Raw genomic sequence first — 12,435 nt, 5'->3', positions numbered from 1 at the left:
TTCTAAAATTACTTTACATAATATATTTTCTATTTAAATTTTCACAACTGGGTTATATAACTCTTCTATTTTCTATGCTTCTTCTTTTAACCATTTTTTTCTTATCCGAGAGGATTTTAGTTAATTTAACTAATTAGTACACATCTGTAGTTCAAGAAAATAAAAATTTTGTTTGATAATCTAAAAAAATTATAAATTCTATAACAAAAGTTTAGAAAATTTTTCTTTCCTTTTCTTCCTTTCCTTTCTGTTCCTTTCTTCTTTTCTTTCCTTTCGTTTTTGAGACAGGGTCTTGCTCTGTCGCCCAGGTTAGAGTGCAGTCACATAACCGTAGCTCACTGCAGCCTTGAAACCCTGGGCTCATGCAGTTCTCACACCTCAGTCTCCCGAGTAGCTGGGACCACAGGGCTATGCCTCCACACCTGGCTAATTTTTACAATTTTTGTGGAGATGGGGGTCTCTCTATTGCACAGGCTGTTCTCAAACTCTTGACCTCAAATGATTTTCCCACCTTGGCCTCTCAAAGTGCTGTTATTACAGGCATGAGCCCCCATGCCTGGCCTAGAAAATTTCTTAATTATAGCTCTTAACTTAGCTTTAGACGAAGGTTTTAATTTAAATTCTATAAATCTGATTTTTCTTCTGGTAATTTTATAATGTGATTGTGTTTTTTCTGAGAAAATCCTGATTCATTTAGGAAGTCAGATAAAGCTGAATAGAAAAATGCAAGATAGAGATCTGCAAAGAGGGCAGGTTTGGGAAGGTTACAACATCTTTGAGACTATTTTAGGGTTAGGATTTTGTTTTAAGGCCTCAAAATACCAATTAAAGAGGCTGACTTTTAGCCATTTGATGTTTGTCTCCTAATTTTTCTAGAGCTTCTTCTAAATATTTTATTAATTTTTCATTCATCAGATGATTTTCATTAAGTAAAAAAAAGTTTGGCATTTGTGAAGAAAATTGCAAGAGTTAGGATCATAATGCAATTTTAAATAGGAAATAGAAATTCTTTAAAAAGAGGATTGAAATTTGGACATAAGCAAGCCATGGCACGTGAGGAAGAGGCAACTGTGGTTGATCAACAGTTCGTGCTTGTGAATAGTGTCTCAGGATCCTGGACCAAACAGATGGAGAAGGGGACACATGATTGTCCACACAGCTGTCATTAAGCTGGAAAACGACAGGGCAAAGTGACATGTTTTCACAAGTCGGCAAGTCAGGAGTGCCCTCATAAAAGTTTTGTAGGGGACCCCAAGCAAAGTTTGATCAATTGCTTTTTCATAAATTGGTCACTGGCCTAATAATTAGAATTAGATTGGAAACTTACCAAGCCAATGCCTTATAGAATAGTTCCTTCTGTATTCAACAGAAAGAGTTCCAGGACAAAACAAAAACCGATGCAACAAGACTTTGTACGTGTAAACAACACACAAGCAAAGCAAGAGGCCATAGGATAAGTAGATTAATGGCATGACAATATTTGCCAAATGATACACCTTCGTGGCGAGAGGTTTAAAGCTTTACACATAGATCGAAGACAAGTACCTAATGGTAGATCTCTCAGTCAAAGATCAAGTTACATGATACAAACACCTCAACCTTGCAACCTTATCCAAGGACATAGTTGGTCACAAATCCCAGGATAACAAAATACATTGAGCAATAAGAGCCCAGTGAAACTAGGTGGAACTCAAATCCTTATTGAGACTGATGCACTTGACTGCAGACACAAAGGGCAGCTGAGTTTGGGGCCCAGTGAATGCACTTGTGGCCCAAGGTTCCCATGGAGGGTCTTCAAAATGAGCTCAGTGGAACCTCCAGAATTGTCCAGAGGTGATGCCAATACTGCTCAGAGTCTGGGATAGAAAGACAAAGCTGAATCTTTTGTTCAGAATAGCGAGAGGAAGCGATGCTTGTCAGCAATCTCCCACAGCAGAGCGGAATGCCCGTCATCCATGATTCGGGGCAGTGTGGGGTTCAGAGACTGGAGGACACTCAGAGTAGCAGCAGGCTGACATCAGCTGCAGAATGGGGTTTTCTCAGAATGAGGTTTTCTGCTGGAACGGGGTTTTCTGTTGGAACGGGGTTTTCTGCTGGAATGGGGTTTTCTGCTGGAATGGGGTTTACTCAGAATGGGGTTTTCTGCTGGAATGGGGTTTTCTGCTGGAATGGGGTTTTCTGCTGGAACGGGGTTTTCTGCTGGAATGGGGTTTTCTGTTGGAATGAGGTTTTCTGCTGGAACGGGGTTTTCTGTTGGAATGGGGTTTTCTGCTGGAATGGGGTTTTCTGTTGGAACGGGGTTTTCTGCTGGAATGGGGTTTACTCAGAATGGGGTTTTCTGCTGGAACGGGGTTTTCTGTTGGAATGGGGTTTTCTGTTGGAACGGGGTTTTCTGTTGGAACGGGGTTTTCTGTTGGAATGGGGTTTTCTGCTGGAATGAGGTTTTCTGTTGGAATGAGGTTTTCTGTTGGAATGAGGTTTTCTGTTGGAACGGGGTTTTCTGTTGGAATGGGGTTTTCTGTTGGAACGGGGTTTTCTGCTGGAATGGGGTTTACTCAGAATGGGGTTTTCTGCTGGAATGGGGTTTTCTGCTGGAATGGGGTTTTCTGTTGGAACGGGGTTTACTGTTGGAATGGGGTTTTCTGTTGGAACGGGGTTTTCTGTTGGAACGGGGTTTTCTGTTGGAACGGGGTTTTCTGTTGGAACGGGGTTTTCTGTTGGAATGGGGTTTTCTGTTGGAACGGGGTTTTCTGTTGGAACGGGGTTTTCTGTTGGAATGAGGTTTTCTGCTGGAATGGGGTTTTCTGTTGGAACGGGGTTTTCTGCTGGAACGGGGTTTTCTGTTGGAATGGGGTTTTCTGTTGGAATGGGGTTTTCTGTTGGAATGGGGTTTTCTGTTGGAATGAGGTTTTCTGCTGGAATGGGGTTTTCTGCTGGAACGGGGTTTTCTTTGGGTGATCAGTGTTCAGAGGTGTGTTTACTGGGGCGAGTCTGACCCTAACTGGCTGACTCAAAAGTGAGGGCTGACACAGAATAATTGGTTTACAAATGTATATTCCAAAACTGCATTGTGCTTGATTGATTGAAGAGGTTTAAGCAAGAAAGCTGCTTGTTATCAGTTACAGAACAATCAGTCTTAAGTTTGTGGAGGTTTTTTATTCACACCCTCATGGAGCCTTCCTTAATGGGTAAGGCCATTTTTAGCTTAAACATTTGTATTGTTCCATCGGGCTCCTGTGACCCATCTCTCATTCTGACAGTGGTGTGGTCTAACATGCAAATCACCTGAAACCACACTTCCAGGGTAAGAGTCTTTATCCCTTAATTTCAATGCCCATTATTGATGGTAATCCATTGATTATCTAGGACATTATTAGAGAGGCAAAGCAGAGTGTTTGGGTGAAATAAAAGGACATACCAGATTTGTGATTAACCAGTAAATAATTATTTAGCATGCAATCATTTTGGAAGGATGAAAGCTCTAACACATATGTACCTGTCTCCAAAGAACTTGTTTGCTGGGGGAGATGAGGCTAAGTGTTCATTTAGAAAAAACTTTATATATGAATCTTAAATTGTGAGGTATGTACTTTATGTGCATTTCAGAGATTATTAGGAAAAATTAATTTGGCTTAACTGTTCACTTTTTAACCCTATTTGCTCTCTTTCTGTGAGTTTACTAATGACCAGGTTGAAAATAGAGTGTTATTGTCCAGACTCAATTAAGTGCTTGATTGCAATCATTGATTAGAAGAGAGCAAAGAGCTAAGGAGTCCATAAGTCCGAGAGCCATAGAGAGCAAACAAATCCACCATCTGAGGGCATTAGAAACCTGAAACTCCACAGATAACCAAGATCCTCCTAGCAGCTGGAGACTCTATTGTCCCTGGGGTACCATTTTAAATCAATGCCACTCTTTCTTCTGTCAAGTGAGTTGGTGTTGAATACAGCCCCAAAGATGGCCAGATGGCCCAGTAAAATAATCAACATTTCACAAGGTAATAGAAAAATATGCTTTTCTGAACAACTAAAGTTCTATGACTAAACTATAAAAAAATTCTAAATCAAGCCCTAAGTGTCACTGATATCACCAGTGTGATCATCACCAGTGTGAACAGTATCTCCAGTGTGACCAGCATCTCCAGTGTAATCAGCCTACATTGTGTCTCCAGTGTGACCAGCATCCCCAGTGTGAACAGCATCTCCAGTGTGAATGGCATCCACCCTGTGAACAGCATCCATGGTGTCACCAGTGTGACCAGCATCCACAGTGTGAATGGCATCCATGGTGTCACCAGTGTGACCAGCATCCACAGTGTGAACAGCATCCATGGTGTCACCAGTGTGACCAGCATCCACAGTGTGAATGGCATCCATGGTGTCACCAGTGTGACCAGCATCCATGGTGTCACCAGTGTGACCAGCATCCACAGTGTGAACGGCATCCATGGTATCATCAGGGTAACCAGCATTCACAGTGTGAACAGAATCTTCAGTGTGACCAGCTCCCCAGTGTGAATAGCATCTCCAGTGTGACCAGCATCCCCAGTGTGAACAGCTTCTCTAGTATGATCAAAATCCATGATGTTTCCAGTATAGCCGGCATCTCCAGTGTTACCAGCATCCTTTATGTGACCAATGTGATCAGCCTCCACAGTGTGACCATGTCTCAAGTATGACCAGTGTTACCAGTGTCCCCATTGTCACTCATAAAAATGTGCGAAGGGGAAGGAGAATTTCCAGAGGGTTGAAGAGTCCAGCTACAATTCTTGTTTTATTGGCGTCTTGGGACAATATGGAAAACAGCTTCCCTGATATTATTATGGGGTTGAATTCTGTTAAGGAAATTGGTAGCTTTCCTTCTTTGCTTTATGCTGAAAAATTAAGCTAAATATGGTTTGGATTTCTATGAATGAATTCCCTCAAATGCATTTCCAGATATGCATTGATAAATCAGTAGCCAAAGGTAACTCTGGTTTCATCTAGAGGTACAGAAAGAGGGATTTTTTCAGTGCTTATTTTATACGTGTTTTTAAAGGTTGCACTATCACGGACCTTTGGTTTCATTATTTATTATCTTCTTTTAAATTTAATTTAGTGTACGGACTTGATATTATACTGTTTTGCAAATAAATGTCAGCAAGGCTATTCTACAAATTTGGTAATTTATTCATCAACTAACATTGCCTTATCCACAGTGTTCCTATTTCCACCTGTTATTCCATATGACAGTAAGTCAATTCCTTTTGAGTCCACTTTATAAATGCTGCCAAGAATTAGTTAAGTGGGTTAGATTAACCTGACAATTCTTTGCCTAAAAGATCATATGCTCTTTGAGAACAAGTTGTGTATATCTTTTTAAATGTACTAGAGTCACAGTATGCTGGCGAGGGGAAGAATACTATTTAATGTCAATGCAATCTCACCCACCAGAGAATGACTGAGTCAGAAACTGTCCCACATTTTGATTAGATCGATTAATTTGCTAATTCAGTAAATTTATGATTGCTTCATATTAAGGCTGCCTCATCAGTAGACACTCATTATGTCAGTTCTCCCAAGAGCTAAAAATAGGACCAGAAGGGAGGAGGAGCTTCCTTTCCCAGGAATTCCACTCCTTGACAGAAGGAAGTGAACTGGAGAGCCTGATTCTGTGGGAACCTGCCCTGTGGAGGCCTTGGGGGCACCCATGTGAGACTAAAAGACTGGGGTCTCAGTTTTACATACATACAGGGATAGAAGAAGAATAGACCCAGAGAGAGGTGTCCTGGTTACTAGACTGCATCAAGCAGTAGAGTATGCTATGGGGCACAGCTTTGTGCCAGAGGAGAAGTTCTAGAAAGTCCTAACATTATAGAGGGGACTTACATGAGCCTATAAGGTTATAAAGATGGTAGAAAACGTGGTCCTCAGCGAACAGGATTTTGCTAGGAACCTAGGACACTTTTGACGATGTGTGCCCCTCTGCCACTAAGTTGTGCAGGCCAAGTTGCCTGTTCGTTTCTGCCAGTGCCTCTGTTGAACAGACAGCAACAGGGAGTCCATCTTCATGCTGTCAATTTCATCACATCTGGTCCTTTCATTTCTAAGATGTAAGCAAACACCCCAGCTCTGTTGCCTGGTTTCCATATCTGAGAGCAAGAGCCACAGGCCTTCAGGTTCCCACACCTATCCATCAAAGACTTTCCCTCGAGTGGATGTGCGGAATCCAGGACTGTCAGTGTCTAGGCTCAGCCTGGAGGTAGACTGAGGTGTCTCCTCATAAAGCTCCTGCTTGTCTTTTCCAGGTGAAGGACTCTGCCCAACAGCCCCAGATGGTGTTCACGGTCCGCCATGCCACCGTCACCTTCCAGACAGAAGGGGACACGTGGCGAGAGCAGAAGGAGCAGCGTGCCGCCCTCATGGTGGGCATCCTCATTGGTGTGTTCGCACTCTGCTGGATCCCCTTCTTTCTCACGGAGCTCATCAGTCCTCTTTGCTCCTGTGACATCCCCGCCATCTGGAAAAGCATCTTCCTGTGGCTTGGCTACTCCAACTCCTTCTTTAACCCCCTGATCTATACGGCTTTCAACAAGAACTACAACAGCGCCTTCAAGAACTTCTTTTCTAGGCAACACTGAGGGAGAGGACCAGGATTGAAAGAAGTTTCTTCCCAGAATTCAATGGAATTCCCAGTTCATTCATTTTCCATCCCCACCCAACAGCCATGTGGACGAGATGAATCCTCACCATTCTCCAGGGTCATCTTCAGAACTGTACTGGCCTGTTTTCCACCTCCTCAGTAAGAATATGACTCCTCACAGAGTTTTGGTGACATGATGTATCTAACTCACCTACTGTCCCTTTCTCTGTGCTGACAGCCACGGTCTTTGCCCACAAAGTGTCCTTTCCTCCCCAGATTCACTCCGGCATGGTGGTCGACATTGTCCTAAAGAAGTCAAACAAGGCAGATAAGAAGGAAGAGGTAAAACAATATGGGCAGGTTGAGAATGGATAGAAAAGAATGAACAAGTCATGATGTAGACATCTGGGGATAGGAGACCATAGTTCCAGGCTTTCTGGAACAGCCCGTATTTCAAATATTCTCCTATATGGTCCTAGTACATATACCCTCATACTGATGGGGTATGTCCCAATAGTTGACCACAAAACACCGTCTCCAAATATATTAAAGTACATAGTCCTATCCATGAAAGCAGGGAATATTAACTTTAAGGTTTTGTTTGTGGCAACCACACACACACACACACACACACACACACACACACACACACACAACTGTAAAAGAGGCAGGTGTTCTAGCTGACTAGTTTATTCCAAAATCCAATCCCTTGACATGAAGCAGGCACTGAGGGTCAACTACTTCCTTTCATTTTGAAGCAACAGTTTATAAACAGTAAAAAAGTCTACTGGTTTCATAGAATCTGTCAAATTTGCTAATTTGCTACTGGTTTCACATGTGTGGAATATGTTCGAGTGTTTCTAGGCAAAGACCTTTATCCTCAAATCATGAGATTAGAGTAAAACAACTGCTATAGGGTTGGGCATCTCATGACCAATGAGTATGAAGGCACACTCACCAAACACAGGCACTTTAAGGGCATCCTTGATTAATTTGCTAATTGCTATTTTTTTGTTGATATGTGAATACCCGCTAGGAAGCCAAGGCTAGCGGGCAATGAAAAAGATAGAACAATGGTAAAATGCAGCCCCAGTCCTCTACAAATTGACAGTATAGTTTGTGAGGTGAGGCAGTTAAGTGATGATGCAGCATTTGGATGATCATGTAAAACCAGTGCCATTATACAAAACTTTAAAAACAATCCTAGGCAATAAAACTGCCTGTGGTCTGCTATGTCCCTGACTCTTTAAATGCATGAATTAAATAATGATATAATAATCTCTGATTTATTGTAATTCATGTAGTATGTTATATATAATAAATTATATCAATTAAGAGTTCAAACATAGGAAATTTGTGATAATTTATATGTGGTCTTGGCTTGAAGTTTAGTCTTGTCTTTATTGCAAAACTAGCTTTATCAAAAGAATGTGAGCAGATAAAGAAATGTTAGACACCTGCGAAGTCACCATTAATATGCTAAATGCAGATCTTTATGCATTCAAGCAGATTCATTGAGAAATTTAGTGATAAGAATTGAAGAATTTATTTAGAAACATCCTTAGATTTTTCTTACTTCTTTATATATCACTTGAAGTGCTAAACTCACAAGCATTTTAAAATACAGACTGTTCACTTACTCAAGTTACTTTTCCCTGTTATTACTCGAAATCAGAGAGAACAAGAAATGCTATCGTATTCTAGTGTTTTAATAAGGGAAGTGCTTCAAAAGCTTTATTAAGTACTCCATGGCAGAGAAGAAAAATTCAGACAAGAGGAGTCTGGAGAGGTGACACTAGAATCAAGGGTAAAAGTTTAAGTCTATTCTACCTGAAAATCCATGTGAAAACTTTTACTCCATAAATCACGAGTGTCTTACTCTTTAAAAAAGTTCATAGTCTTCAGTAAAGCGAAGCTTGAGGAAGATGTGCCACATTTTTCTGGTGTCTTCAAATACTCCCCAGCTCTCCCAGGATTCTGTATACCCCAGTTGGAGAACAATGTTATTATAATATTAATTTAATCTCCAGCTGAGGGTTTTATTAATGTTTTCATAAGATGAATAAGCCTCGTTATTCTTGTCACTCAGTGTGTATTTAACACCTCTCAGGTGTCACTTAAATTATACATTATATACAACACACTCTGCCTATGCTATCTAGAGCAAGAAACATTCCATATAAGAGAAGGAAGAAGTGGCAATTAATGAATTATTTTGCTTCCATTTCAATGGCAAACGTTGTTTATACCACGGTAAGAAATGTAGACATTCATTGACTTTGAGTCTCTATTATGCAAATCAAATATTTGTGAAACACTTTTGTTTACGCTTGACTGCTAATATTTTATCAGGTTAGAAATGTATATGAATCATAAACAATAGTAATTGCTCAAAATACCTAATCCTGTTTCCGTGCCAGATTGCAACAACAACCTTTATTAGACGGTGCACCTAGAGAAGGCTGGAGGGTTTCCTGCAAGCCCTGTCTGTAGGGTGACTGAGGTGAACCAATCCAAAGTTCTCCTTTCAGCTCTTGTAGAATATGTCGAACAAAATGCACAGCTCTGCTCTCCTGCCTAAAGACAATGTACAAAGGAGATAATTCTCTCCTGATGAGTGATCTTGGACCTCTTGGGGTCACTATCAGTTTTACATTTTTATTGTATGGTAGTGAAAGACAAGCGGAAGACGTCCCTGAGTCTGTATTGATATCAGACCATATTGTAGGGATTAATTCTTGATAAAAAGCTTGTTATTTGTCTCTTCTTCCCAGGAGGAGCATTTTTGCTTCTATGTTGGTCTGTTGGATTCACAGTTCCCTGCTTATAGCCAAAGAGGCTGTAGGGACAACACTTTGCCATGTTTCTTTTAAAGAGAAGATAAAGACTGAGTCCACAGCTCGAGTGCTGAGTGAAAGTGATTGCCAAACAGGGATTTGGGTAGCATCTGGGAAATGGGATCAGAGGAGGGGACAGGTGGGCTTCTCAAAGCCTCTGTCCCATATCAGGGAAGGAGAGATTCTGCACTGCTCATGGGCTGGGCCCTGATGGTTCACTGGGGCTGTCTGTGGTTTGCAGCTGTCTTCCCTGCTTTCGTGAGGCAACCCCGTCAGGACGTTGGCACCCACCGTCCCCACTGTGCCAGGGAGGGGCCAGCTTCAGGAGGATGGAGGTCCAGCCTGGCCACTGTTGGCTGATTAAATGGCTCTGTCAGGACTGCCAGCCCCAGGTAGTTCTTTTCTAGCAGTCTAGGGTGCTGTGGTCCAGCTGCACCCGGCCTTCCGTCTTCCTCTTTCTCCTCCTGAAAGGGATTTGCCTTTCCATCAGGTGTATCTTTCAAACTCATTATCCCTTCTGTCATGGCCTCCCTTGCAATAGCTTGGGTCGGCTGCTAGCTGTGTTCACTGAGGTCTGGCTCAAGGCTCCGCAAACAGGGGGAAGGAATCAAGGAAGATGCACCACAACATGCAGCAAATTTAATCAGCTTCCCCACAACCAAGCAAATGATCGTCAACATTTATTAATCCCTGACCCCACACAGCGCACTGTGCTATGCCCTTCAAAGCCACCCCGATTTGGTCCTAACAATAACCCTTGGAGGTACTATGGAGATTTAACACAAAAGTCATTTGGGTCTTGTGAAAATTAAATTACTCATCCAAGATGAAACAGCTAGAAAATTAGAGCCAGGATCAGAACCCTAGAACCCGGCTCCAAACTCTGGCTCTTGGTCTCTGTACTTTAACACAGAAACAACTCCTAAAGGATAAGAAATGATTTGCAGGAGCCAGATGACTGCAGGGACTTAAAACAACCCCTTCCTCCCCTCTGGCATCCCCACCAAGTACAGCCCACATAGAGCTGCAAAAGCACCAGCTTTCACAGGACACCTTTTGAACAGTGCCCTTTTCCTTTTTGATATTTGGTGACTGGAGGTCAACCTCTGTGTGGCGCCAGTTCCCAGACCAAATCTGCCCCAGAGATCAGGAATAACCTAACCGTGATCTACACTGCACCAATCCCAGGTGACCTAACAAGCAGTTGAGCCATGGCAGATGGGAAGCAGGCGAGATGACATCTCTGCCCCCTGGTGCTAATAAGGGGAGGGGCTGAGATTAATGTACAGTTGCAGGATGCATAACCACGAGGATGCATCATTAGGCAATTTCAATATCGTGCAGACGTCACAGAGTGCACTTCCACACACCTGGAGGGGACAGCCCGCTATACACGTAGGCTGTACGGTGTAGCCTCGTACTCCTTGGCTGCACACCTGTGAAGCCTGTTACCGTACTGAATACTGTAGGCAATTGTAACACGATGGTAATGGGTTTGTGTATCTAAACGTATCTAAATGTAGAAAAGGTACAGTAAAAAATGACTGAGAATGGCGCACCTGTACAGGGCACTTGCCGTGAATGGAGCTTGCTGCAGTGGAAGTAGCCCCAGGTGGATCAGTGAGGGAGTGAGTGGAGAGAGAGTGTGAGGGCCCAGGACACTCCGGTGCACTACTGTAGACTTTGTAAACGCTGTTCACTTAGGCAACTTCTTCTTTCTTGTCTTTGTTCTTTCTTTCTTTTTTTTTTCGAGACAGAGTCTTGCTCTGTTGCCCAGGCTGGAGTGCAATGGCGCTATCTTGGCTCACTGCAACCTCCGCCTCCCAGGTTCAAGCAATTCTCCTGCCTCAGCCTCCTGAGTCGCTGGGACTACAGGTGCCCGCCACCACACCCGGCTAATTTTTTGTGTTTTCAGTAGAGACGGGGTTTCACTGTGTTAGCCAGGATGGTCTCGATCTCCTGAGCTCGTGATCTGCCCGCCTCGGCCTCCCAAAGTGCTGGAACTACAGGTGTGAGCCACTGCATCCGGCCTTTTTTTAATTTGTTTTTTTGACACAGAGTTTTTGCCCTTGTCACCCAAGCTGGAGTGCAGTGGTGCGATCTCAGCTCTCTGCAACTTCTGCCTTCCGGGTTCAAGTGATTCTCCCGCCTCAGCCTCCCAAATAGCTAGGGTTACAGGCACTCACCACCACACCCGGCTAATTTTCGTATTTTTAGTAGAGATGGGGTTTCACCGTGTTGGTCAGGCTGGTCTTGAACTCTTGACCTCAGGCAATCCACCCATCTCAGCCTCCTAAAGTGCTGGGATTACAGGCGTGAGCCACCATGCCTGGCCTACACTAAAATTCTAAAAAATATTTTTCATTTTTAACAGTAAATTAACCTTAGCTTACGGTAACCTTTCTAACTTTATATCCTTTTTAATTTAAAAAGCTTTTTGACTTCTTTGTATAACACTTAGCTTAAAACACAAACATTATACAGCTATACAAAAGTATTTTCTTTCTTTGTATCTTTATTCTATAAGCTTTTTTCCTATTTTATTTTTTTACATTTTAAACTTTTTGTTAAAAATGAAGACACAAATACACACATTAGCCCAGGCCCACATAGGGTCAGGATCATCAATGTCGCTGTCTTGCGCCTCCACACCTTGTCCCACGGGAAGGTCTTCAGGGCCATAACACACATGGAGCTGTCATCTCCTGTGAGAACAGGGCCTTCTTTTGGACACCTGAAGGACCTGCCTGAGGCTTTTCTTGAAGATATGTCACTCTTTTCAGAAAGATGTCCGTGGTGGATTGCTTGGTTTGTTCCTTTATTTTCATCCTAGATTTGTGTGAGTAAAATGCATTGCACTATGACTTTACCATGGCTACGACATCACTAGGGGATGGGAGGTTTCAGCTCCGTTATAATCTTATGGTACCACTGCGGGATATGCAGTCCGTCCTTGACCAGAAGAGTCGTTATTCG

General features: G+C 42.7%; 1 protein-coding gene across 6 annotated transcripts in view; it reads left to right on the top strand.

The window, feature by feature from the left end:
• LOC105474947 (5-hydroxytryptamine receptor 5A) overlaps nt 1-7,907 on the top strand; it is an 87,666-nt gene extending 79,759 nt beyond the window's left edge. For all 6 annotated transcript variants that reach the window (XM_011729896.3, XM_011729895.2, XM_011729894.2 and 3 more), the window contains one exon: nt 6,288-7,907. In XM_011729896.3, the coding sequence (XP_011728198.2) occupies nt 6,288-6,620 (333 nt within the window). In that variant the 3' untranslated portion in view covers nt 6,621-7,907. The remainder of the gene's footprint in view (nt 1-6,287) is intronic.
• Nucleotides 7,908-12,435: the final 4,528 nt, after the last annotated feature.

The sequence above is a fragment of the Macaca nemestrina genome, chromosome 4 (genome assembly GCF_043159975.1).
Source record: "Macaca nemestrina isolate mMacNem1 chromosome 4, mMacNem.hap1, whole genome shotgun sequence".
In the NCBI taxonomy this organism is placed as follows: Eukaryota; Metazoa; Chordata; class Mammalia; order Primates; family Cercopithecidae; genus Macaca; species Macaca nemestrina.
Note: the sequence above shows the minus strand (reverse complement) of the source record. Positions and strands in the feature narration are given on the sequence as shown.